The sequence below is a fragment of the Equus quagga genome, chromosome 5 (genome assembly GCF_021613505.1).
Source record: "Equus quagga isolate Etosha38 chromosome 5, UCLA_HA_Equagga_1.0, whole genome shotgun sequence".
In the NCBI taxonomy this organism is placed as follows: domain Eukaryota; kingdom Metazoa; phylum Chordata; class Mammalia; order Perissodactyla; family Equidae; genus Equus; species Equus quagga.
The window spans coordinates 55,563,222-55,590,649 of NC_060271.1; the positions used below are offsets into that span (position 1 = coordinate 55,563,222).

At 40.4% G+C, this 27,428-nt stretch overlaps 2 protein-coding genes across 4 annotated transcripts in view; both read right to left on the reverse strand.

The window, feature by feature from the left end:
* Positions 1 to 1,064, reverse strand: part of IL1RL2 (interleukin 1 receptor like 2) — a 47,997-nt gene extending 46,933 nt beyond the window's left edge. Inside the window, exon 1 of the mRNA XM_046662073.1 lies at positions 344 to 1,064. The gene's annotated coding sequence lies outside the window, so the exon portion shown is untranslated. The remainder of the gene's footprint in view (positions 1 to 343) is intronic.
* A 9,282-nt stretch (positions 1,065 to 10,346) lies between these two features.
* Positions 10,347 to 27,428, reverse strand: part of IL1R1 (interleukin 1 receptor type 1) — an 81,152-nt gene continuing 64,070 nt past the window's right edge. For all 3 annotated transcript variants that reach the window (XM_046661020.1, XM_046661021.1, XM_046661019.1), the window contains exons 4-12: positions 25,419 to 25,653; positions 25,122 to 25,311; positions 24,116 to 24,284; positions 21,674 to 21,739; positions 17,681 to 17,798; positions 16,772 to 16,923; positions 14,541 to 14,684; positions 13,593 to 13,760; positions 10,347 to 13,031 (exon numbers count right to left, since the gene is read on the reverse strand). In XM_046661020.1, the coding sequence (XP_046516976.1) occupies positions 12,613 to 13,031; positions 13,593 to 13,760; positions 14,541 to 14,684; positions 16,772 to 16,923; positions 17,681 to 17,798; positions 21,674 to 21,739; positions 24,116 to 24,284; positions 25,122 to 25,311; positions 25,419 to 25,653 (1,661 nt within the window). In that variant the 3' untranslated portion in view covers positions 10,347 to 12,612. The remainder of the gene's footprint in view (positions 13,032 to 13,592; positions 13,761 to 14,540; positions 14,685 to 16,771; positions 16,924 to 17,680; positions 17,799 to 21,673; positions 21,740 to 24,115; positions 24,285 to 25,121; positions 25,312 to 25,418; positions 25,654 to 27,428) is intronic.

Genomic DNA, 27,428 nt, shown 5'->3' on the forward strand with positions numbered 1-27,428 from the left:
GCGCTAGCCTGCCCTGCGCGTCCTTGGCCTCCGGATCCACCTGGGCCGGGCGGTCTAAACCGAAACCCTGAACACCGGCTCCCTGGGGAGAAGCCAGTTCAGGCCTCCCAGGCAAAGGCGGGCAGGAAAAGGGGGCGGAACATTGAGCGTCGCGGGCGCTGCACCTTCGTCCAGAAACAGAGTCCGCTCCCCTAGGGTCGCACAGCCTGTTCGGAGCCACCTGGGAGTCCCGATCTCTGGCCTCCCGGTCGCGCACATTTTTGCCCCCTCTTTCCCTCCACACCCTTCCTCCGCCAGCGCGCCACCGGCCCCTGTCTCAGCCGCAGCCTCCCGGCCCGTCTACCTGGCTGGCGGGCTCGGAGCGCGGGGTCCTGCGGAGCGCGGAAAAGCTGACAGCAGGTCTGAGTGTCAGGGCATCTCCATTCCAGGTCGTTCCTCGCCGCCGTGGGCGGGGCGCGCCTACCTCCCCAGTGGGAGTGTAGGCAGGAATGCGGCTTCACACTAGGAAGTGGGTACGAAGGCTTTGGGCCTGATTTTCTGGAAGCTAACGAGTCTTTCATCACCAGGAAAATCTGCTTAAATCCATTCCGAATTGTCCCTGTAAATGAATTATTCGTTCCTTTCCAAACCCCACGCGAGCAGTTACTACGGCCCGGCGCTGGCCTGTGTAGAACGCCCCAAAGGTGGAAGGCGCTCCGACCGTGGAAGCTTCCCAAATGGCTTCTAAGAAATACCATTCGTCTGCCTGAGTCACGCTTGTAAAGCAGAAGTCCCGTGGCGATCCTCAAACACCCCAGAAGGAGCCCTGCTCCTGTCTGCAACTTCCAAATAGCTTATCAACAAGGACCTGTCGCTCGAGCCATCAGGAAACACCCCAGAGAGATCCCTCAGAGCACTGAGACTCAGAAAAATATAAAGTGAAATCTCCATTCTACAGACTCCCGGCAGAGCTGTTGCTGGCAGTCGTTTTGGATTAGAGACGGCGAGTCGGAAGCCGCCATATGAGCAGGGAGAAGAACGCAGTGCGTGCCTCACCAGCCACGCTTTCTAAAGAGAGAGGTTGGAGGCCAGCGGTGTGCAAATTTCTACACTCTTGGAGATTATTGAGGATTCCAAAGTGCTTTTGTTCCTGTGAGTTGTCTGTCAATGTTTACTACGTGTATTGAAATTAAAATGGGGAGTGTTTTAAACATTGATTTTCTTATTTATTTTAGATAGTGAGTTTCCAATAAATTCATTACGTTAATGTAAATATCATACATATTATGAAAAATAACTACACTTTCCGAAACAGACTTATTGAGAAAAATGGTGTTGTTCTACATACCCTTACTACAGACCCATACTCCGTGTCTGGACATAACGTCTTTACCGTCTGACTAATCAGGAGCCAGCGGGACACTCACATGCACGTCTGCATCTACTCTCCTATAATGTAACACGTCAGGTAGCCTCTGAAAAGCCCACTACACATTGGGGAGATAAGGAGAAGCAAAAAGACAAATAAGGTCTTAATATCATTATGAAAATAGCTTTGATTTCACAGATCTTTTTAAAGGATCCGAGGCTCCCTCAGGTGCTCACGCTTTAGGACTCCTCTGCTAACCATCAGAGGAGATCTTCGTTACTTCCCCCTGACATCAGCATTCAGTGAGGTTCTCTGTACACATGCATTTTGCAAGGTTTATGCCCCCACCCAAAACAGCGGAAAGGTCTTACCATAAAAAATATCAAGTGACTCACTTGCAGAACTATTATTACAAGCACTGTTGAAAGTTATCTCTAAATCTTTTTATTTTTGTTGTCTTTTTCACTTTCTACCTTACAAACAGAGGAATTTGTGTCCTATCACGTTTTTCATAGTTGGAGGACTGGCATGCATGCCCAGTCTAGTCGGTATAGTTGCCCCGAAGGTTTCTCAGTGAAGCCAGGCCATCCCAGCCCCGCGGCAACAGCGCCCCCGTCTTGCTGGACCCCTCTGACCTTCACTGTGCTCATTGGCTACGGACCTGAAACTTACACTTCCAGAGACTTTCCAGGCCAGATGTGTTTCCTGAAACATGGAGAATAAACCACTGGCTTTGAAGAGAGAACTAATTTGGGGATTGTAAAGTTTGCAATTAAAAACAACAGAAAACCAAACTCTTTACTGCAGGGTCTCGATTACCTTGAAAAATCGGGGAAACTGGATAGCGTTTAGACTGAAATTTCCTGAATTCAATCACTTTATTTTTCCTATCTGATTTTCACTTTTTAAATTTTCTTTTGAAACGTGCATCATGTAATAGTTAACAGCTAAATAATTCAAAACAAGTCATAAATCATATAAGCAAGACCCAGCCTCAGAAATAATAATTACCTAGTTTCCTGTATGCATCTTTTCCACCCCCCAAAGTCACTGTCCTAATCTCAGTGCTTATCATTCTGATGTGTGTGTGTGTGTGTGTGTGTGTATTACTTAAGCAATATAAGGTATCCTTGTATAGGACTTTTTAGTCTTTATCTAAAAATACTACAGTGTATACTTATGTAACTTACTGTTTTTCACTTAATGTCATATTTGTGAGATTCACATATTTTGAGTAGTTCTAGTTCATTCAAGGCCACTACTGTACAGCATTCCATTGTATGAATATACTCTAATTTATGTATCAATCTCCTTTGGACATTTAGGTTGTTTCAAATTTATATTTTGCTCTTAAAAATACTGCCGTGGTGAAGATTTTTGTGATGTCCTCTTGTGTGGTTTTGAGAAGTTGTCTCACGAGTGAAATAGCAGGATCACTGGGTAGGTGCATCTTCGACTGTCTTAGAAAGTCCCCAATTTTCTCTCCATTAGTATCCTTTAGCAGATACGAGTTTCATCACTTCACGTTCTTGCTAATATTTGGTAACGTCAGACTTTTACACTTTGCCGGTTTGGGGAGTCCAAAGATGTAAGAGTTATCTTGTGATTTTATTTCATATTTCCCTAATCACTAGTCAGATGGGACATCTTTGCCTGTGCTCATTGGCCATGCGTGTGTCTTCTGTGTGAAATTCCTTCTCATAGGTTTTGCCCTTTTGTGCACCTAACGTGTATCTTCCTCTCACCAATTGGTAGAGAACACAATAAGCTCTCCCGCTGATGTCTCCTGTGGTCCCCTTCAAAGGAAGGCACACTTGCACCTCACCGCCCTCTCCCTGACAGGGAGTCAAACCCCAGCAGCACCCTTTATTAGAAGATGGGTGTGCTTGGAGCTACTTTTCAGAGGTGACATTTGTAAACCTCCTTAGCAGAGTGCCTGATGGTAATAGATACTTGATGAGCACAGACTTCTTTATCATCCTCCTCCCACCAGCCCTTCCTTGTCAGTCTTTCCCAATTGCAGGTATTTTTGCAATGGAAATATTCTTAGTTTATGCCAGTAGTCACAAGCCATGGGTGATAGACTCTTTCAATTGGGTTAGGTTCTTTATGAAGTGAAGCACCTTCCTCTGCAGATTCGTCACTGCATCCCGAGAGCTGGCGTGAAGCAACAATGTGTGTGTGATGGGGGCATCGCTGAGTTCAGACTGGCTGAATTTTACTTTCAATGGATTTGATCCTCAGACCAGGATGTGATGCATATTCAGAATGTATATTTTATATAGTGCACAGTAACTTTCATTTGTTCTAACTAAACATACGATGATTTCTCATTGAACGTAACCCACAGATAAAGTTTCCCAGTGAGAATGAAGCAGAAATATGTTCACATGTCACGGTCAAACATTCCAAAGCCCGCTATTCGGCTTGGGTAGGGGTTGGCGCTCTAGGAAAATTTTTATACCTTTAAGGCTCTTCATTTCTCGCGTTGTTCCTCTCTAGGTGACTTGAGGATCCAGAGCAGAGTTCTGTGGTTGGCTTTTGTTGCTGGAATGAGAGGAGCTTCTGGAGACGGAAGAAGCAGCAGGGATGACAGGAGGGTGGTGCTAACAGCACTCGGTTTCCTGAGGTCCTAGGCCTAATCTCCCCCTCGAGCCCATTCCTCGGTTCATCCACCCACTCCTCCAATGTCTATACAGTTCCCGCTATGTGCCAGGTGACGTGTTGAGAGTCTGCTGGAAGACAGACTCTCTCAGCTTACGATCTAGTGTCTAGTGTGTGGCATAGGGGACAAGAGATGTGGGGAAAAACACTGAGTAAGAATAGAAAGAGATGCTTTGAGGTTGGTGAGGCCCATGAAGCATATGAACTATGATGAAGGGATAGAGAGGGTGTGGGGAAGATGTCACTGAAGAGGTGACAGTATAACTGAGGCCTGAGTAATAGCAAGGAGCCCACCAGGTAGACAGCGGGGGGAGAGTCGTCCTCAGAGAGGGAACAGCTAGAACGATATCTCTGAAGGAGGAAAGGGTTGGGAAATTTCAAGATAACAGAAATGAAGTCAGTGTGACCAGAATAGAGTGAATGAGCAGTGGCATCGAGTAAATGAAGTCATAGGGCAGATGGGAGCTAGACTATCCAGGGGCCTGTAGGCAATAAAAAGAAGGTTGGGTTTTATTCTAGGTAAAATTAAAAGCTATTAAAAAATTTAAAGCAGAAAAAAGATATAATCTTATTTACATTTTTTAAATGCCACAGTGACCATTGAAAACCCACCAAAATGGCCAAAATTACAAAGATTGACAATACCAAGTGTTGATGAGGATATTGAACAACTGGAGCTGCCATATACTGCTGACGAGAGAACAAACTGGGACGACCACTTAGGAAAACCATGTGGTAGGATCTGCTAGGCTAACTCAGCTAATCCACTTTGAGAGATACACCAAATGGAAACGCGTACATATAGCCACCAAGGGAGACATTTGATACAATATTCATGGGAGTAGTACTCATAATAGTCAAAAACTAGAAATTACACAAATGCCCATTGACAATGGAATAGATAAAACAGATGTGGTAGATCACCAACAGAATACTACAGAGCTGTGAGAAAGAACTGTATAAACACAGGCAACAATATAGATGAATCTCACAGATAGAATGTTGAGCCCAAGAAAACAGACAAAAAAAAAAGATCATACTGTTTGATTCTGCTTACATAAATTTCAAAAACAGGCAAAATTAATCTATGCAGTTGAAAGTCAGGACAGTTGTTTCCCTTGACACAAGGACAATATGTGACTTGGGGGGACAGGATGGGGATGCTCCAATGCTAGTCACCTTCCTTTCTTGATCTGGGTGCTGGCAGCATAGTTGTCTTCTGTCTGTGAAACTTCCTGAAACTGTTCACTTATGTGCTCTTTTCTAAATGTAGATTCTACTCCAAGAAAAAGTCAAAGAAACTCCACTCTGGATGCTGTGTGAAGAATTGGTTATGAGGGGTGCAGTGGCAAGAGGAGAAACACAGCCCCAGTGAAGGAGGCTAATGGAGGACACCAAGGAAGAGGTGATGTGGCCAGGCCCACAGCAATGACAGTGGAGATGAACATGTGGAGACCCATTTGGGACCCATTTGAATGTCTCTCTGATCTTTCTCAATTTCAATTTATCTTAAATCAGATTCAGAGGATCACAAAATCACAGGGTCAGAACAGAAACTAAGGCTTGGCTCTCTGTTGAATAGAGTAGCAAGCACCCTCCTGTACATGGGACACCACATGGTGCGATAATCAACATGTTTAAGCCCTCACAATTTAATGACTTCTGTGGTACATACACACACACACACACACACACACACACACACACACACACAGAGCTATAACAGCACCCCCACATCCACTCCAGCACTGGTTGATTTGGCTCAGGCACAGCACCCCTCTAGAGACGTTCCTGCCATAAGTGACCTAGTTTGATGACATGTCCAGTGTTTGGATCTCTTCATATCCCTGCCAAGGAGAACTCGTTCTTCCATTCCAAGTGGTAGGCCTACTAGCAAATCAATCCTTCCTAAAGGGAAGAGGAAATCTCATCCAGTCACATGTTTGCTATACCCTTTGGGTCGCAGAAAGAGGAACCCAGTCTCCCACGCTGCCATGCATCTAACGTTGCTGAAGTTGCTGCAGTGGCCCTTCTCTCCAGACCGAGTCCCTGCAGTCAGAGGCTCCAACAGGCCTCAAGGCCACTCAGCTGCTGGCTTGTCTCCTGGCCTCTCAACCAGAGAGGGGATGGGCCTCCATTCCTGCAATTCTACATGTTAGACTTGTGTGGATATAAGCTATGGTCTGGTCAGGCTTGGATGTATTTGTTTTGGTTTCTTTTTGCCCCCACATTGCTCATTCCTTCATTCTGGGATTACTGTACACTCACATCCTAAATTGTTTTTTTCACTTTTGTTGCTGCTAAGCCATATTTTCTCCACCTGTGCTTACACACTTTCCTTACTGCAAGCGAAGGGTCGTACATTTACCCCTAGTCAATGTCATCTGATAGCAGTGGTTGGTTAAAAAGATCATTGATCTGAAAGTTGGAACATCCGGGCTCCATTCTCAGCCTTCTTGCTAACTAGCTAAGAGTCGTAATGAATTTGGAGGCACAGGCTGCCCCCCAGGAACTATCAATGTTAAGTGGAATTTGCAACCACGTTATTTAACTTGCAAAGAAATCTTTATCACAAAGGATATCCCTTTTCTCTGTCAAATTGACAAGGATCTAAAAATGAGTATTTTCAGCGCCACATGCTTCCTACAGGAAAGCAGAACAAAGTGACTACCGAAAAAAATTAGTGAAGAACCTGAAAAGGTCCACTGCCCACAGACCCCGATTCTAGGAATCTACACTCGGCGAACAATCCAGGAAGTGGATAAAGATATTTGCGCAGGGACAACTGTTTCGTTTTGACCACGATGGCTAAAAACTGGAAATAATCTAGACATCAAACCAAAGCAGAAAGGCTAAATTATGGACCATTCATTTGATAGACTGATCAATCACTCATGGATTATATTTGATCAATAGGAGTGTGAGCAAATAATTTTACTAAGTTAAAAGAAAGTTAGGGTATTAAACTGCATATGTTATATGATCCCAGTTATATCCACGGAAAGACAATACAATGTTAATAATTATCTTTAAGTTGTGAGGTTACGGGTGACTTTTTTCTTCCTTACACTTTTCAGAAATTTCTGTATTCTCTCAAACTTCCATAATACAAAAAAGGGTTTCTGAAGTGTATTTAAGAAAAATGTTTCTAATACAAACTGTGCACAAAAGGATTACTATAGCAACTTGCTAACGGCCTCCGTGTCTCACTTTTTACTCCCTCCTAATCCCCCTGCATAACAGTGCCCCCCAGTCAACTCTTTCTTTATGTCTAATGTTGTCCCAACCCCAAACCTCCAATAACTCCCATATCCGGACTCCACATGATAAAGTCCATGTATTTCACTCAGAGACTTACGAACTTCTACCATATGAGTTCGTTTCCCAAACTACCTTCTCTTAGCACTATTCTCTATGGCTAGCTTTAAGCATTTGCTCACTTTATAGTCTTCTCAGTGTCCAGTATAATGTTAGGCACATGCTTAGCACTTTTACAACAACCCCATAGTAAACTTGAGAGCAAAAATATTTCCCCTATGTTTTGGAATTCCAGGTAGGACTTGGGGTCCAGTTTCAGGAAATGTAAGAATTCAGGAGCAATGAAGTGTAGCGTGCAAGGCAGGATTATGGAATATCGCTGACAATCAAGTGTTCAAACAGATGGCCACCATCCACAGCCGTGAAGGCAAATGAGAAGCTGGAGTCTGGCTCAGGTTCAGCAGGAGAGTGACGTAAGAGGGCCGAGGAGAGAAAAAGGAGCCATTGGCAGGCAGGATTACCACACAGGCAAAAGCAGAAGCAGTTCCCACAGGGGCTGTGAAACACACACTACCCTCTCACTAAAGAAGTGTGAGGAATCTCACTCAGGATGTGTTTAATGAAAGGAAAGCCGATGAACACGGGAATGACAGCAGTGCTGTTTGTCCCAGCCCCAGGACCGTAAAGTGAACGACCCTCGGGATCAATTCCAGTTCAAAGGTTCTGAGAAAAACAAGCGTCACTGACTTTGACGGAGTAAATTAACCTCGTAACTAGTTGAGCACAGTGCTAGAGAAGTCAACAGCCTCCTGAGCCTAGATTCAGGTGGTGCAGGCTCAACTGGTCTGACAGCTGCAGATTTTAATGACCGCTGCTGCGTTAACATTTGGACACCGGATTTCAGGTGAACACACAGGATTTACACACTTTAATCAGCCACGCCTTCCTCCCAAGAAGCCTGAGCAATGTGTGTTAAGATGAGCATGTTTTTGTTTTGAAATTTTAGTATTCATTTTGAATAGTGTTATCTATTTCCTGTAGCTGCTCCTCTCCCTAAATCTAACATACACACACACACACACACACACAGGCCTTCATATTTTGGTTGCAAAATAAATCTTACTTAGTACACCAAAAAAATGTCCCTCCCACCTGTCTCCCCATGTATGTTTTTCCACGTGTAATCTATTTTTCCTATCTTATGAATTCTTGCAAGTGTTGTGATTCATTTGTGCATTTATTTTAATAAAAAAGGAACAACTTTCCTGTTCCAAGCCCAGATCATTCTCTTCCCCACCTGCTCTCCTCTCTGCAGCGTCCACAGCAAACCAGACTCACCACACGCACAGATTCTTGCCTCACAGTGGAAAAGATTTTCTTCTGACAAATTCATTTGAAGAAATCTCTGACTTTATAACTGTATGATACTTATTCCTAAAAGTCTTTCAATTAATATTTGGGAAACTTACTATATCAAAAATACCAAGCCAGATCTTGACTTGCTAAAATTGCTTTAAGATATTATTATTTTTAGAAGGTAACACCAGGATTACATGCCCTCATCTCCCTCACACCCAAAACCGAAGAATTTGAAAAAGATACATTTTGGGTAAATGAATTTATTTTCTCTGTACTAATTGAGAGGTAAAATTAAGAAAATATATTTTGAGATTCTCTCTCGGATACTGGACAGAGGGTTTCCACACATAAAAACCTCGAAACAGAGGAAGTCCTGTTATTCAGATAAGAAAACAGAGATTTGAAACCAAGTGTTTCACTCTGGTTCCCAAATTGTGACAGTGCAGCAATTTATACTCAGGTCTCTTCCCACCAGATGGCAGCCCAATTGAGAAATAATTCCAAAGATCCAAAAAAAGGAAATGACTTTTAAATGTTGGTATTGATTTTTCTGTTTGCTAAAAAATACATTAACTGGTAAAATAACCAAAATATGGTAAAAAGCTCTCTGAATTCTTCCAGGGAGAAATTCTGTATAGGCAAGTTTTCAGGGTAGCTGATTCTTAAATTTTTATAAGTTCTTGCATTTTTTTTAATTGAAAAACCCTTCAGGAATGTGTTAAACAAATCCTTTTCTTCACTTAGACCACTAAACATCCTTTACAGTTTGGGGCTGGCAGAGGGTCACCGTGAATGTGGATTGTTGGCCCTCAGGGACACAGAAATGCCTGGAGCAGGGGACGTGGGGCTCCTGGACCCTGCGTTGCACACTTTCATCTGGCTGTCTTGAACTTTGTCCTTATTTTTAGGATTTAGGATTTTGCTCCCTCCCTTGGTGTCAGTTGCCACTTGGGGTTTACATCTCCTCTCTATCCGCTCTATTTGCAGACTCTAACATGACTTCAGATAACCAAGTTTATTCACAGAATGGCTACTAACAAAGCTACTGCTCTCTGAGGACCTGCCATATGCTAGGCACGGCGCATGTCAGAGTCAATTTCATCTTCTTAATCCTTACACAACTCTACGAATTCTGTATTATACCCATTTTATAGGTGAGGAAACTAGGGCTCAAATAGTTTTCACACCGAGTAGACGGTGGAGGCAGGATTCATAGTGGAATCTCAGACTCTAAGGTGACCTGCCACCTCCGCCCTTCTGCGTAAGTGGTGACAGAGTTGTCTGCTTGTTAGAATTGCTGTGAGGTTGGAATAAAGAGGTACTGACTGGGTGTGAGGGGAGCTCTGATCATTAGAGTTTGTGAGCATTAGAGTTAGTACTTTGGATGCCAACTTGGCCAATTTTGTTTACCTCCTGGGCCAAAGGAGAAAATAAAAGGAAACCTCTTGTAAAATGTAAAAATCTATACAAATCTTGCACAGATTCTCTGGAAAGGTCAAGGGTTAACAACAGTAAGACTCACACTGTAATCCATGTAGAAGCAAGCAAACGGATGGAGTACAGCGGAGGCGACAAACGGGAGTTAAGGTTCATCATTTGGCTAAAAGCCTCTGACCTCCCAGGCAGGTGTCCTGGCCCCACATGACCTGGGAGGGTGTGCGTGGTAAACCCATGAGTGGGCGGGCAAAGACACAGACTTGCATATGAATACTCAACACCAGGTTTTCACAATTTTATTGGAAAACAAGTCAAGTCCATTGATCAATGATACATGCTGTACATGAATCTGGTGTTTTACTATATAAAAATATTTGTATCTGCTGCAGAATTATACAAACAAGTCTTTAAAAACCCTTCATCATTAACCAGTACAAATATAATTTATCAAAAATGTCTTTAAAAAATGGCTCAATACCTTTTCTCTTATTGCAAGTAAAATAAAGAGGCAGGAGAATGAACATATACTTTCTGCTAAGCCAGGTTAGACAACTGGAAATGAAACACCTTGGTACATTTACAAACTTTTCCTAAACACTTAGGCTGACCAAAAAAAAAATTACCATCAGATAATGCAGTAAAATTTAATTAATGGGGAGGGCCTGAAAGGAAGAGCTTAAGAGAGGCTTCGGGGAAAACAATAAAACAAAGGAAGTTCCCAGGGAACTAGGAATGCGGCTCCTTCCTCCGGAATCCTCCCGTGGGCACAGCAGTCACACCGTGACACCGTGACATCGCACTTTCCTGCTGGGTGCCTCCTCCGCCAGGCACATCCCTGGATCCCTGTCCCTCCTCAAATTCCAGGAGCACTGCCACTGGTAATTCTTGCTTGTTTTCCCCCCTCCTCACTTCCTGGCCAATTGTGCCGCTAATTCTGTTTCAGAATTGGCTTTTGGGGTATTACACATGCAAATATATTTTATAGATGACAGACTAAAACTGATCAGCAACATTATGTTTAAAGCATCTCATAGACTTTCTGGGACATGACAGCCCTGCATCCCAACCCTGCAGACTCTGGCTGCAGTCTGTGTGTGCTGCCAAACGAAAATAAGGCACTTTCCTTTATATCAGCAGCTCCAGAATAGCACTGTTAACCAGGGCCATCCGACTGGATCCAAGAGAAACAGATGGAAAGAGAAGAGTCAAAGTATTAAACTCTGTTGTCTAGTTCTGACTACTTTGGGGGGAAAAAATATACCAAATAAAAGCTTTTGTTCATCCATAATACTAAATACTAAAAATACAAAAACCAGAAGGTCTGTCCATGTTCACACAACTTTTAAAACTGGGCATGTCCTTCAGTAAGTGGCACATAAACTTGGCTTTGAGGTTTTCCAGGATTTCTCTAATTATTCTGAGGACTATCACCAAGCTTTAAAAATAATTTTCTATACCTAAAAACCCAATTTGCTTTCATTTAAAATATAATTTTAGATTTAGAATTTTTAAATTCTAAGAAATATTTACCCTTAGGGTGCGAAGGCACAAGAGGCTGACCTGGGCATTCACACAGCAGGACAGGAGGGGACAGCTGTGTGGACAGATTGGGGGTTTGGGGTGGTGGTGAAATGCTAGTGGGAGATCTGGGCTTTAGCTCCTGAGCCAGAAGCAGCCCCTCGGTTTTTGCAAGGTGTTTTGGCAAGACTGGGGTAAGATGAGAACAGCGTTTGATGAGGGATGATAAATCTGTGGGCCATGTGTGTGACAGAACAGAGGCAGGAAGTGACTTGGAAGTTGTCCTTCCAAAGAAGTAACGAGTCAAGAAAAGGGCAGAAGAGTAAAGTAGAACAGAATGGCCACTGGGGGCAGAGAGCACTAAGAGGGGATCAATTCTCTGCTACTCGTGCTTTTGAAATTCTCTCTCTCCAGTGGAAAGCTAAGGTTATTTCAAAACCTTGGAATCCTAGAGACTCCCTTTGTTCACTGAAGTGACAGTTTTAAAGGTCTGTGAAAATGGAATTCAGTCTTTGGAAACTGACTGCGAGCTGTTGACGTGCATGGAAAATGCAAGGCAAACGGAAAGTTCTCCAAGAATATTTGTGCTTTCCTGAAACACGAGTCTCACTCGCCAGCAGAACTGCCCAGGAGAGCCACTGGAGGGCCACTCACCCTGCCGTCCCCAGACTGGGTCTCAGCCCCACCCTCCGATTGCAGACGACTTCATAAAACCGTCTGGAGATGGAACTATCTCCTGCACGTTCTTTCCTCTCGTTTGTTGTCCCAGTGTCTTCTCTCAGCAAGTTCAAACCTGCAGACAGGGCATTTGTTGCCTTTTTAAAGGACTTCCCGAGCCCTCTGCTCTGAAGTGCCCTGGCCTGCTATTGTCACATCCTGCTCCCTTAACAATCTGATTCCAGGTGACCTTGGGGATAAGGGACTATGCAGGTGCATCTTATGACTGTCCAGTCAGTGAAGGCACAGCCCAGCCTGCAAGGCCCTAAGACAGGAGGCACCCAAGCAACTCTTGGCTGCGCGGCTCCCAGCTACCCGAGCGGCACGTGGACCTCCCCTTGCAGTTTCTCCTTTGAGTCTGGCCTAGTGGCCGGGGATAGTAACTGGCACTTGGATGAAGGCAGCTGCCGCTGAACCGGCATGCGGTACCTGACATTCTTCCAGAATCTCGTCTTTGCAGACTGTGGTCCCTTCCTAAAGTCGCCGGACCAGCGTAGGGCCCCATGTTTCCGCTTAATGAATTTAATGGACTCCGGCATTTTCTCATAGTCTTGGATCTTCTCCAGCTCAAGCAGGATAATTTTAATTCCATCCTGAACGAGAGCATTGTACATTGCTATTTGCTCCTCAGAGGAGCTCCCCAGCCAGCTCAATCCTGAGGTTTCTCGGACCAAAATGATAATCAGTCTTCTGCTTTTCTTTATGTTTTCATTAGTGACCTCAACAATGTCTGAAAAACATGAAGAACAGCATAGTAAGTAAAGTTTCGATTTATAATCATTCTCTCCAGAACCCAAACCCCACAAGGTTCCTCCCACCCCACACCCTACATCTCGTAATACTCTTTTTCTTACCTTACTTAAGATTAAAGGAGTTTCTCATTTCAGACTAGCTCAAAAGTTGACCCACATAAGTTGGATATTTCATTTAGGACTCAAATACTTTCAGTAGACATTTTAAAACTTTCTTGTTATACCATCTGATCTATACCCCTCAAATTTATTCTATCAGTTGTGAAGTAACTATTGATCTAACTAGTTGTTAAGTTTTCCAGAACTAAATGAAACTTAGTTAATTGTCACGCCAACAAAATATGAGAAAAGCAAATACCTGGTATTTAATAAATGTGAAACTCATTATCACGTACCACTTAAGAGGTTCTTAAAATTGTCAAGTATGTGTACCTATGCCACACTCTTCTAGAAAGATGAGACTCAACTGAATTAACCCAATTAATTTAGTAGTTAAATCATTTTTACAACAAGACTTTTACTTTTTTCCCCATACATACCTTCCCCAACATAGTCATCTCTTCCATAAATGAACAGCTTGTAGCCACACTGTTTTTCCAAGACCTCAGGCAAGACTTTAAACACAAAAATATCTGAGTTAGAGGTGGACCCTTCCCCAAGGGTCTTTGGATACAGTATGTATGCATCATAGGTCTTTCCATCTGAAGCTAAAGGGAAAATGTAATATATTTAGAACCAAAAGGAAAAATAAGAGATTTGATAAAGCAAATCACAAACATGCATTTCAGAATATCAATATCACAAAGCATTTCAAGATCACAAACAGGCGTTTCAGAATGAACTATTCATTATTTCGTATGATGGCATGAATAAAGCAGCAATACCAAAACTATAATACCTTTTTCAAGTGCTCATCTTTACAAGTTCCTGTTTATCGTGTTTTACTGCAAAGTCGTTCTTGTATTCCTTGACGGCTGCCCCACATATGGAGAGTCTTACCCCTCAGGATGGAACTCTCCTTATCTCCCCGGCCTTATCTTTTTCCCCAAATGTCTCGGCACTGAATTCTATCCACTCTTCCTTCTATATATTATCATATTAGTTTTTTGTGAGGTTTAAACAAAACAGAGAACACTTCCCTGATGCATGAAAATCAAGTCATTTCTCTCATCTGAAGGCAGATTATGGGGTGACCTATATCCTACCCAGCACAGAGTAGGTCCTCAGCAATGGCCTCTGAATAGTGGATTTATAAACACATGCTCTAAATGCCTGTTTATCCCACCATTATGAACACTAATGCAGTAACTTGGAAAACAATGCTGTCAGGTCATGAAATTATAATTATGCACAACAGTAACTACTATTCTTGTATATGCCACACTTTGTTTTAAAATTTAAGTAAAAACCCTCTGAGTTATCTTCTACAACTCTTAACTATCCCGTCTCTCCAATAAGAAAATACTGCATAGAATACAAAATTGTACCTTTTGGGGGGCGAAAATCATAGCAAGAATCCCTGTACCAAAGCACCAGGTCAACCTTGAAGAGCTTATAGATGAAAACAGAGCATGTAATTGCTACTGTTAACAGGACAAATATGCCAATCACGTGCTTCTGGAAATCAGGGACTACAGCAGAAAAGAGGGGAAAAAAAATATTAGAACCAAAAGAGCTAAAAATTTGAGCATAGCAAATTAAACATTATCATCCCAGAGAAACTATATTTGGGATTGGCCTGCAATCTCAAATCCCAGACAGTATTAACTCATTTATTACTATCATTTAATAATGGGTACTAATGTACAAAGCTGTTTAGAATGAATACTATATAAAACTAAGGTGCAGCGTATTAAATTTCCACCTAAGAAGTATAATATACAATAACATAGAAAAAATATCAAAGACTATAGGCCAGAACACTCTGTAATAAAACAAGTACAAGTCAAAGACCCTCAAAATCCTTTAAAAGTTCCCGGAGGCAGAAGAGTCAGGTGGGAAAGCTGAAGGCTGGGGGACAGGAAAGGAGGGGTTGAGTGCCGCCATACAGAACGCTTCACACTTCCTCATTCTCCTGGCTCCCCAACTAATTATTCATCCAGTGATTACAGAGGAGGAGTGGCAGAGGAGGAAGTGGAAGGGGAAGTAAGGAGGGTGGAAAAGAAGAAAGAAGAAAGTGACTTCTAAATGTCAGGGGCCATGCAGGCATCCAGAAAAGAATCTAAAAGCTCTATTTGACTTTTCCAATTTAGATGTTTGATCCATCTGTAATTAATTCAAGTATGAAGTAGAAAACAAGATATACCATTTTCCAGACTCATATCCAATTGGCCCAACTGATAGTTGACATTTACAGTTTTAATTATCGTAGCTTCATGCAAGATCATGACATCTATAATGTAAATCTTCCAGATTTATTGTTTCTATTCAAGACCACCTTGACTATTCTCGGCCCTTTACATTTCTATATGACTTTTAGAATAAGCCTGCCCACAACAACACACCCACACAAACACACACCCACACTTGCACAAATACTGCTGAGATTTTGATTGGAATTATTTTCAACCTGTACATTCATTTGGGGAGAACAGACAGCTTTATAATATTGAGTCTTTTGATCTATGAACATTGTATATCCTTCCATCTACATTCCAGTCATTCATGGATTAATGACAGGGATACGTTCTGAGAAATGCGCCATTAGGCAGTCTCATCATTGTGTGACCATCATAGAGTGCACTTACACAAACCTAGATGGTACAGCCTGCCGCACACCTAGGCTCTACGGTACTACCTTATGGGACCTCGGTTGTATACACAGTCCATTGTTGACAGAGATATCATTATGTGGCACACGACTATACTTAGGTCCTCTCTAATTTATCTCAATAATTTTTTTTAGTTTGTTTACAGAGATCTTGAACAACCTTTGCTAGATTTATTCCTAAGTATTTGATAATTCTTGATGCTATTGTAAATGTTATATTTTAAATTTAATTTCTATTTGTTTGTTTTGGTATTTATAGACATACATAGAAATATAATATATATATAGACTAGCGATCTTGCTAAACTCATTTACTAATTCTAATAGTGTGTAGGTTCTTTTAGATTTTCTTCCATGTACACATTCATAAATACCCTATTTTTAATTCAACTATAAATAATCTTAAAATATTTCAAAAATACTTTCAGTACTATGCTTGACTAGACAATTCAAGAAAACCAAACTTCTGACATCCTCCTTGGAAAGTGGATATTTAGGCTTTCCCTGTGCATCCATCATGTAATCAACTACCTAAAAATATTCATTAGGTACCTATGACGTACCAGACTTAAGTTGCTACTAGCTCTGGAAACAGAATGATTAGTAAGATAAGTGGTCTGTGCCATCAGGGAATTTACAGTTAGTTAAATAAAACTAAATATGATAGATCCTGTGACAGGGACATATGGTGCCAGGGAAGTACTTAACAGAGGCCTAACCTCATCTGTTTGGGCAGAGAGCTGGGTTGAGGGCAGACAGCAGGACAGAAAAGCTTCCTAGAAGAAGAAATACTTGAGGTGAGAAGTGAAAGAGGAATAGAAGTTACCCAGGTTAAGAGGAATCCAAGAGAGCTCCGGGCAGAGGAAAGAGCTTCGCAAACCTCAACGCCATGGCATCTCACCACCGTCAAACAAAATTGCATTTCAAATAAATAGTTCTGTTGTTTACCTGGTTGTCTTAATTGGACATATGCTGCACTTCTACCATATGAATTCTTGGCTAAACAGGTAAATGGATATAGGTAAAATCTACTTTCCACTGCCGAAATATTAAGCACTGTGATAAGTGTATGCCTTCTTTTGAGGGAAGGGTTTTCCACTCTGTTCAAAAGAGAGAGCATAAATAAAGTTGTTAAAGTCAATGGCATCAACTCCAAATAATTTGTCTCTTTGTTGCATAAATTGTAGCAGAAAGAATCACCAGCCCCAAGCACAGGTATAACGATCAGGCTGTTAGCAACACTGATCTGAGATTTTACAGCCCTAAGACCCTTGTCAGTAAAAGACTCAGTAGCAGAGAAATCAAACTAAAATTACCAGCTTCCAGGAAGAAAAATGCAGACATATGCATTCTGGTCTCCATGAGGCACAGAGGAGAATATATGAAGCAAGAGTAGATTGGGGCAGATGACAAAGGGTCTGCAGGTGACGCTAAGGAGTCAGGAGTTTACCTCTAGAGAGGCAATAGGGAGCCATTAGACACTTGAGCAGTGAGTGGCTGATTCCTGGCCCCATTTAATGAGTCAAACTGCTTAAAAAATGGAATAACAGGGAGGTAATTCAGAAAAATTGCTTTACTAGAACGTGGCAACATATATAACTGAATTTAAGGTTTCCCTTCCAAGTGGTCCAGAATTTGCACCAGAGTGACATGTATTTTTATCTTAAATGTACGAGGTATATACATTTACATCCTGTTTAGCTTAACAAAACTCAATATGGGGAGCGAAAGGTTAAGGACTAGTCAATTGTCAACTAACCCTTGCCATAAGATTAAATTATCAGAGTTATAAAAAGTATGACATGGAATTTAATACCAAAACTTCTCTATTGCACGTCTGGCTCTTAGCATACTTACGGTTTATACTCTTCCACCAGCACTGGGTCACTGTCATCAATTAATGAGCCATTCCACCTCCAGTACACAAAGTCAGTAAACATGCCAGTGACATTGCAGATCAGTTGTACCTGCGATCCTGCAAAGCAATGTATTTTTAATCACGGCATCAACCGATTTTTATCTGATCTTTCTATCTCACTAGATTAACAAATGGCTACTGAATAAAAATTTTAAATTATCGAAAAGCACAAAGAAAAAGAAAATTGTCCTTAAACCCAGAGAAAGCCACTACTAGTAACTTTATGTACCTCATTCCTTATCCTCTCTGTGCACATATGCAATCTTTAAAATGAGGTGTTCCTGTCTACTATTTGTAATTACTGTGCTCTGGGAATTTCGGCTCTCATGAATAGCCTTCCAAAACAGGCTGTTTCATGGCTGCCTACTATTCCAGAATACGGACATACTATGATTAGTTATGTTCCTATTGCTAAACACAATTTGTTTCTATTATGATTAATATTCCAATGAACATTCTTGTACATCATTATTGTACATACCCTAAAGTATTACTTTGAATAAAAATCAGGAAGTAGAGTTGAGTTAAAAGAGAGACATATTTTAAAAGCCAACCCCCCCTCCCAAGTGAGATGATGCCCCCCTACTCTGCCCAGCAGCGTATGTGAGTGCCATTTACCCCTAAGACCCCTAGATACCAAATATTTTTGGTTAGTCATTGCCAATTGAGAGAAGAAAAAAATTCCATTTAAACTTTCAACTGCATTTCTGGAATTCATGGTGAATTAACATGTTTTTCATAAGCTTAGCATTCATTTGCCTTTCTTTTAGGAACTGCTTGTTATACCTACTGTCCATTATTTAATTGCATTCTCATAGTAACCTTATTGATGTGTTGATCAGGGTATTAGGTCTTTATCACACGTGAAAACTATTCCAAATATCCAAATATTTCAGTTTGTTGCTTTCACTTTATTTTTGTTTGTGGAAATTCTTTGGTGTAAATTTTTTTTTATTTGCTCAAATTTGTAACAGTTTTCTTTATTGTATCTGTTTTCACTATTTTTTTCTAAAGCCCTCTCTACCAGCAAATCAGGAAGATATCCACATATGTTCTCTATACAATGCGTTCACTGTTTTATTGTTTTGATTGTTTTAGCTCTTTAATCTGTCCAGAAGATAATTGGCTTTGGTATGAGAGGGTGCTCTAACTTAATGTTTTTATCCAAACAGCTGATGGATCATTTCAGAAACACTTATTGAATAATAAATCTCTTCCTCACTCATTTGTAATGCCGCCTTTATCATAAAATAAATTCTTATTTATTTGGGACTGTCTTGGTTGATCTGAATGTGTATACTGATGCCAAGGGTACTACACTCTTAATTGCTACAGTTTTAGGGTAAATATTAATATTATTTAGAGCTCTTCTTCCCAATATTGTCTTAATAATCTTATTTTATTCTCCCAGGTGAATTTTAGAATCACTTGTCAATTTTTTAGCCCATTTATATTTTACCGGAATTCCATGAAATCGGTAATTTTGAGTTGATATCTTTACAATTTCCAGTTTTTCTTATAAGAAAAACATATACATTTCTATTACAGTTTTCCTTAAACTGGCCTTTCTCAAGACAATTTTCATTATTGCTCCTTTTGGAGCCTTTCAAGGCATTTTATCCTAATTGCCTCCCTCTCCATGAAGTTTTAATACCACAGATATACAATGTATCTGTTGATTTCAGTTTTTTTCTTACATTTCTTACAAGATTTCTTACAAGAACCAGTTTTCTCCCCACTGGAGACACCAACACCCCCTTCATACCACTGCCTGGAGAATAAATGCTTTAAATCTATTTTTCTGAGGTTTATATGTCAGGGGTTGGGGTTTTTGTTTGGTTTTTTCTCCCTTATAAATCCCATATTTGTTTTTTTTTCTTGAAGATTGGCCCTGAGCTAACATCCATTGCCAATATTTTTCTCTTCTTCTTCTCCCCAACACACCCCCCATACATAGTTGTATATTCTAGCTGCAGGTCCTTCTAGTTCTGCTATGTGGGATGCAGCCTTAGCATGGCTGGATGAGCTGTGCTAGGTCCGTGCCCAGCAACTGAACCGGCGAAACCCTAGTGCCAAAGTGGAGTGTGCAAACTTAACCATAGGCTCCAATCCCATATATTTTTAAAAGATTGTGCTAAGATATTTTATAGACCTCTCTATGATGTTTACTCTTGCAAATAGGATCTCTCTTGCCATTATGTTGTCTAGTTAGTTATTGCTAAGCAATTCTAATATTTTAGAATATTAATTTTATATCTGGTCAATTAATTCTAATTTTTCCCAGTAATTCTCTTGAGATTTGTAGGTACATAATTATATGATCTGAAAATAATAAAAAAGTTTATTTTCTTCCTTACAGTAAGCATGCCTTGGTTATCTTTGATTGCGCTAGTGGACACTTCTAGAACATGTTAAGTAATGCTGATTATGTGGGTATCTTTGTCGTGCTCTTGACTTCAGTGAGAAAGTCCATGCATGTAGAAAGCCTAACACTACAATGTTTCACCATTAAAAATGTTGGCGACTATTGGTTTGAAATGATGTTATTTATTAAGTTAAGGATGCATCCCTCAATTCCTCTTTTTCTAAGTCATTCTATTGGTAACTGGTATTGAATCTTATCAAACGCCTGTTTGACACTCTAGGATTATCATATGACGGTGATGTGTGCCTCTGATCGATGTGATATATTAACATAATTGTTTCCTGATATGAAGCTACTTTTAGATTTGGAGATCAGTGCAACCCAGGCTTTAGAGCTCTAAGGGCTACGCCTCTAGAGTGTGTATTCTCATGAGGAGTAATGGCCAATGGGGCAAAAAGTGGTTCTTGGTGAGAGGGGGCAAGAAAATCTTAGCCATTGCAATGGTTTGTGGCTCTCTGAAGTGCCACAGCACATCAACAAATGACAATATAGCTGTGGTATTAAAATTCCAAGAAAAGGAGGGGGATTAGGGGGAAAAAATGCCCTTTTAGGCTCTAAAGGGGAGCAATGATGGGGAAAAAAAAAAAAAGGTTGGAAACACTGTTCTAGATCCTATTGGCTTCTGTTTAATTTTAAATTTTCATATATTTGTTTGTTTACATGTAAGAATGTCTTTATATTACCTTCCACCATGAATAATAACTTGGCCAAGTACAGAATTCATAGGTCACAAACTTTTACCTTCTAATCTCTGTACAGCTGTTCACTGTCTTCATGCAAATTCTGCTACAGATGAGAATTCTCTATACCAGGCTGATTTTTGATCCTCTGATACAAAAATCTGTTTTTATGTTTGGACCAGTGACTTCCGAGAGAACGCCCAGTGATGGCATGAATTTTCTATGCTTGTGCTGTCTGATAGGGTAGTCACTGGTCACACATGGCTATTAAGCCCTTGACTGAGGGACTAATTTTTAATTGAACTAAATTAATTTACTTAATTTAAATTTACATGTACATAGCCACATGTGACCAGTGGCCACTGTATTGGATAGCATAGGTCTGGACACTTATAGGATTACATCTTTATTTTTGAAATAAAAAATTCTCACCAACTTGGAAAAGTATTTTTCTACAATGACTATCTCTTTGGCCTGTAGGCTTACTCTTCTGCCTAAAAGCTTAGCTCTGGCTATAAGAAATCCATCTTGTGCCAAATAAATTACATTTCTCATTCCTAGGCCTGTTAAACTTGGCCTTTGGCTGATGTTTTCAGGAGTCATAAGTGTCCACAGGAAAGTAAGATGGGTAAATCAAACATGGCTAGATTTTTGCCATAAGAGACAAGAAATCCAAAGAAACATTTAAGACACAATCTGTGCCACTTCCCCTCTAACTATAGATATATCCAGTGAACGATTTAGGCTACGTGTAGTAAACATAGAGTTTACCTTAATCTTTAGTTCAAAACAACAATTTCAGCATATCTTGATTGGAGTCCACTTACCCAAGTCCACTTCCATCGTCTCATTAACTGGACTCACGATCAGAGGCTTCGTGGGCCTGATTTCATCTGAAAGAAAAACATCCACAGGGCTTCTCAGTCGCTTATAGATCAGAATCTCAAATGATGACAACACTTGGCAAAATACACCAAAATATAGTAAATGGCATGTGGCTGGACGCTCCCCCGGGTGCCCAGAGATATGGCAGGAGAGAGGGGTAAGAGGTGAAGGAAGGAAGCGGACACAGAGGCCACAGCGAACCGCGAACACCCACTACACAGCCGGGCCCTTCTGAGCCCAAAGAAGCTACAAAAACACACAGATGAGCCCAGGGCCTGGGTCTCCAGACAAGTGCCTCTCTTAAAGCCAATCAGGAAAAATAAGTCTCCATGGAAAGGGACTTCTCTGGATGGAGCATTACTAACCAGAAGAGCCATCCAGTGACAGACACACTCGTATTTAGCAATGTTCGTAATGACGCAAGAGTGGAATGCCAAGCAATTTGGCGTAATTTATTAAAATAAGTAGAAAAATATTAAGGAGCTCCAGAAATCAATCTGACTTTTATTAACAAAAAGATTGGCTTCAAGGGTTGATCTGCAGCCAAGTCTGAGAAACTATGAACTTAAATGCCAAGTATTCTACCACAGTCAAAGAAAAGGAAGCTCCATTAGGGCAGGATATCGTCTCTTTTGTTCCCTAATGAATTCCTGGAATAGTGCCTGGCACAGAGTAGATGCTCAATAAATGCTTCTGAATCTGCCTTTAGAAGAAAACAAAATATGGCCCCACTCCTGATTAAGTATATTATTTCTACATAAGGGATCAGAAAAGGAAATGGAGAATATTTAACACATATTTGACCTATTTAAAAGTTCCCTAGTGTCCAGTTTTTCCTAAAATTCTGTCTGCTGGTCTGGTTGCTGTATCTCAAGAGCTACACACTGACCAGAGAGAGGCTGCTAAAAACTCAGGATGGTCGTGATACAAGGACTATTAAAAATTACAATTCACTGGGGCTGGCGCTGTGGCTGAGTGGTTAAGTTCGCGCGCTCCGCTGCAGGCGGCCCAGTGTTTCATTGGTTCAAATCCTGGATGCGGACATGGCACTGCTCATCAAACCATGCTGAGGCAGTGTCCTACATGCCACAACTAGAAGGACCCACAACGAAGAATACACAGCTATGTACCTGGGGGCTTTGGGGAGAAAAAGGAAAAAAATAAAATCTTAAAAAAAAAAATTACGATTCACTGATGTTTTGGGGACCAAGGCAGAGATTAACATTTATTTAATAAAATTAATCTTTGAAAAAAACAAATTATTATAGAATTGAGAAAACTTAGCTATGCGTAGAGTGATCATATTCTGGGTGTTGCTGGGATATTTCCTATTTACACCTGCTAACCCAGCATAATTTTTTTCTTTTTTTGGTGAGGAAGATTAACCCTGAGCTAACATCCATGCCCATCTTCCTCTATTTTGTATGTGGGTTGCCACCACAGCATGGCTTGATGAGTAGTGCAGGTCCACGCCTAGGGTCTGAACCCATGAAGCCCTGGCGGTCAAAGCGGAGAGTGTGAACTTAACCACTAAACCACCAGGCCAGCCTCCAGCATAATTATTAATAGAGACTCCTTCAACTCAAATCCTGGTTAGAGTAACTCTTCTTATATTACTAAAAACTTATAAAACCTGTTATTTACAGAAAGATTGAACATTCTGTCCATCCCTGAGTAATTCATAGGAGTGCATTTTGTTGTAAAACCGTTCTTAATATGAAATATGGTTAATGGAGAATTGAAAGCCTCAGGAAAATTAACAATAATCATCGTATAGCTATTGATTGCTCATCCGTTATGCACCAGGCACTGCATTGCACCAGGCAGATGACCACAAGCTGAGCACACTCGACCTCCAACCTTCCCAACAATTTTGGAAGGTTGTATCATCTTCTTAAAGAGGAGGAAACAGGCTTAGAGAGGTTAAGTAACTGGGCTGACAGAGAAGTAACCAGAGGTAGATTCTGGGAGTGTAACTTATTCCAAAACCCATTAGCATCCACCCCATCAAGCAAATGATCCTCACTGCTAGACACTCAGATTCCCCAAGTGAAGGTTCTCAGACTTGTCCTCATACACCAGCTGGAGACAGCCCCAGAGCTCTCTGGAAGAACCATCTGTAGCCATGCCAAAGAACAATCTTCCTAGTTCAGTTGGAAAACATAGCACATGCTGTCTGTTTAATTAGCACTGCATCCAAAGCAGGAATGAAAAATATTTACATGGTATTTAGCAACAAAAACTAAACTAAGGCCAAGTGACTTTTGGAAAATCATCAAGTTTCTCTTGGATTCAGTTCCTCCATGGACAATGAAGGTCATATTAGAATCATGCTCTCTGGGCTCTTCCAGATTTAAACTCCTAGGACTGGAGCTATGACTCACCTAGAGTAATAAGTCCTATAACCCGGGTAATAGGATATTGTTTTCCCAAGTGTGTGTAGGATATATGACAAGTATAGTGCCCTTTATGCGCTTCTGTCACATTCGCCACAATGAGTTTATCTGTTTTTCCAATAAAGTTTATATTGTCGAGAAGTAGAGGTTGGCAATCCTAGACAGAGAGAGAGGAAGGAAGGATTGACAACTGATTAACCGCTTTCCCCAGTCTACTGGCAAAAGAAACTGCATTTTTTCACATTGGCAAATGTTATATAAAATCCATATATATGTGAATAGAAAATACTTACATAAAAGTTCTAATATTGTATTTTTTGTGCAAAAGTCATAATTTTATTCCTAGGATATTAAATCTTTATGCCTATGAGCCTTGCACTTTGAAGACAAGAGAAGACAAATTTATTTTGCAAGGAAAAGAGGTTTGAGGAAAGAATGCTAACACCATAGTTTCTTAGTAAGGCTGTACTTCCTTTCTTCATTGATATTTATTTTGTATTTCTCAACCTCGACAAGATGACTCCCCTTGGAAACCCCAACAGACTAGGTAGATCAAAGATGCCAATGCATAATGTGTCCCATGGAGTGCTAGCCAATCCACTTTTAAGACAGAACCACTAAGACAAAAACCACTAAGTTATTTAAGGACCACAATGTTTTTAATAAAACACAAAATAATATATTTTTAATAAATAGTTATCCTTTAAAAACCTTAAATTTCTAATAAGCCTTCTCTTTAAACACCTCTCATTCCTACTATACTTTTCTCAACTGTATCTTATTAAATCAAAATAACAGAAAGTAACATTCTAGTTTAGCTGCAAATTAAATGTATGCAGTCTTACATCTTTTTAAAAATTTCCTCTTGTTTCACCACTCTAAAGCAAACGATATGCCAAATGAAAAAGTACTTTGCAGCTTCATTCTATTGTCTATGACAAAAAGCTATTTTATTTGCTGGAAAAGTAAAATACCATATTTAATATAAAATTACCTTATACCACTGTATTTCGGGTAACTCATTGTTTTCATCTCTAAAAACTTCCAAATAAGGACACACTAGAAGTCCATCTTCTGCAAGGGGTAGTTTCTGTGTAAATATAGCTTGTGCATTGTAACACAAGTCAGGCTCATGCTGTACAAACCTTGCAGTTATTTTAACTTTGAGGCAGTAAGTTGAATTTCTAAAATAAATCAAAATAGGTGAATTAAGCACTATTAAAACATTTTTCTGTCCTTAACTATTGCAGGTACATAGAACACGTTTGTAACATATTAATTCCTTTCTTACCTTACTGCACAATAGTAATGTCCTGAATCCTCTATTTTAGCAGGAACAAACCAAAGTTTATCTTTGTACTGATGAATCCTAGAGTCTCGTTCCATAGACACAGGTGTCTCGCTGTCATTTTTATACCAAATTATAGTGCCATTGCTTTCATTTGGGTTAAGAGGACACGAACGAACGTCAATTTCATATGCAGATGAAACTAAAACTATTGGTTCTTCACGTTCCTCACATTTATCTTTAAAAGGGAGAAAAGGAAAGCAATTTCTATAAGAAATCTGTCAATTTTTAATGTAATATCTACATATAAACACATTAATTATTAAAGAAATCAATTCATATTTTATATTAGAATTTTAACAGTCTTATGAGTAAGAGTATTATCTTGAGAGTCTGAAAGATTTATATTCAAATCCAGTGTGTCACTTACTACCCGTGTGTCCTTGAGCAAGTGGTTTAACCTCTCTCATCCCCTCTTTATTCATCTAAAGATTGGTGATAACCTAGCCAGAGAGATATCTGCTTCTGTAGAAAGATGGAGTAACAGGAACTGGATTTACTCTCCCACCTGAACAACTAAAAAATGGACAAAGTATCTGAAACAACAATGTTCAAGACACTGAACATCAGGGAACAAAGGATGGAAATCCTAGAAAGATGGGAAACAAAGGAGGTGAGCCCTGTAATTTTCCCCAAATTACTGCCTAGAGAAAGATCCCAGGCCCTGATACTGCAGGGAGGAAACAGAGGCAAAGCCCGGTGATCTCTCCAAGTTGTGGAGATGCAGCTGGGAAACCAGGTTTGCAGGGCAGAGTATCAAAGAGATTCAGAGCTGCAGACAGAGGGAGAAAGAGCTTTGGAGATCTACAGAGAGCCTCCCTCAAGTTTCCAGCTGAGATTCAATTAGTGTAAGCACAGAAGAAAACCACCCAGAGCCAGAGTGAGAACTGCCCAAAGCATCAGAGTGAGTAACACCTGGAGCATGCACAATGCTGGGAATAGTTTGCTATTCTCAACAGCCCAAATGGAAAACCTCATTAATCATGGGGCATCAGGCAGAGGACCCAGAAGGGTTCTGCCTCAGCAGATGGAGCAACTTAGGCCTAGAATAAACCTTGGTCTGATCATGACTAATAAAAGCTTAAAAGCAAGACCTGAAAGGATCAATTGTTTCCAAGTAACAACCTTGTGGCAGAACAAAGCTCAGGAATATTTTCAGTAATGCAAAAATATCCAGCACCCAAAATGGTATAATCGATAATACTCAGGATTCAATCAAAAATTACTAGGCATACCATGATGCAGGATAACGTAACCAATAATAAGAAGAAAAACATCCATCAATCAAAACTGACCCACAAATGACACAGATGATAGAATTAGTAGATGGAAAAATTAAAATAGTTATTACTATTGTGTTCCATTTGTTCAAGATGCTAGAGCAACACATTGAGACATGAAAGAGATTTTTTAAAAAACCTAAATCAAACTTCTAGAGATGAAAAAACTACAGTGTTGTACCCAATACATTGGATGTGATTAATGGCAGATTTGACTTTGCAGAAGAAAGGATTAGTAAACCTCAAGTCATAGCATTAGAAACTATTCAAAATTAAACACAGAGAGAAAAATAACAGAACAAAATAAACAGGGTATTAATTAGCAGCAGGACAACTTCAATCCATGTAATATGAATCTCTGAAGAGGAGGAGAGGTGGGTGAAGCAGGAAAAGTATTTGGAGAAACACACGTGGAAATTTTTCAAGATTTGATGAAAATGATATACCCACAGACTCCAAAGTCACAATGATCCCTAACAAAAGAAGCATGAAGAAAACTACACCAAAGATAAAATGATGCAGGCTTCTTGCCAGAAACAATACAAGCCAGAAGCAAGGGGAATAAAGACAAGTACTGAAAGAAAAATATCAACAACCTAGAATTCTATATCCAGTGAAAATATCTTTGAAAAATGAAGGTAAAACAAAGACTTTTTTCATTATTTATATGAGC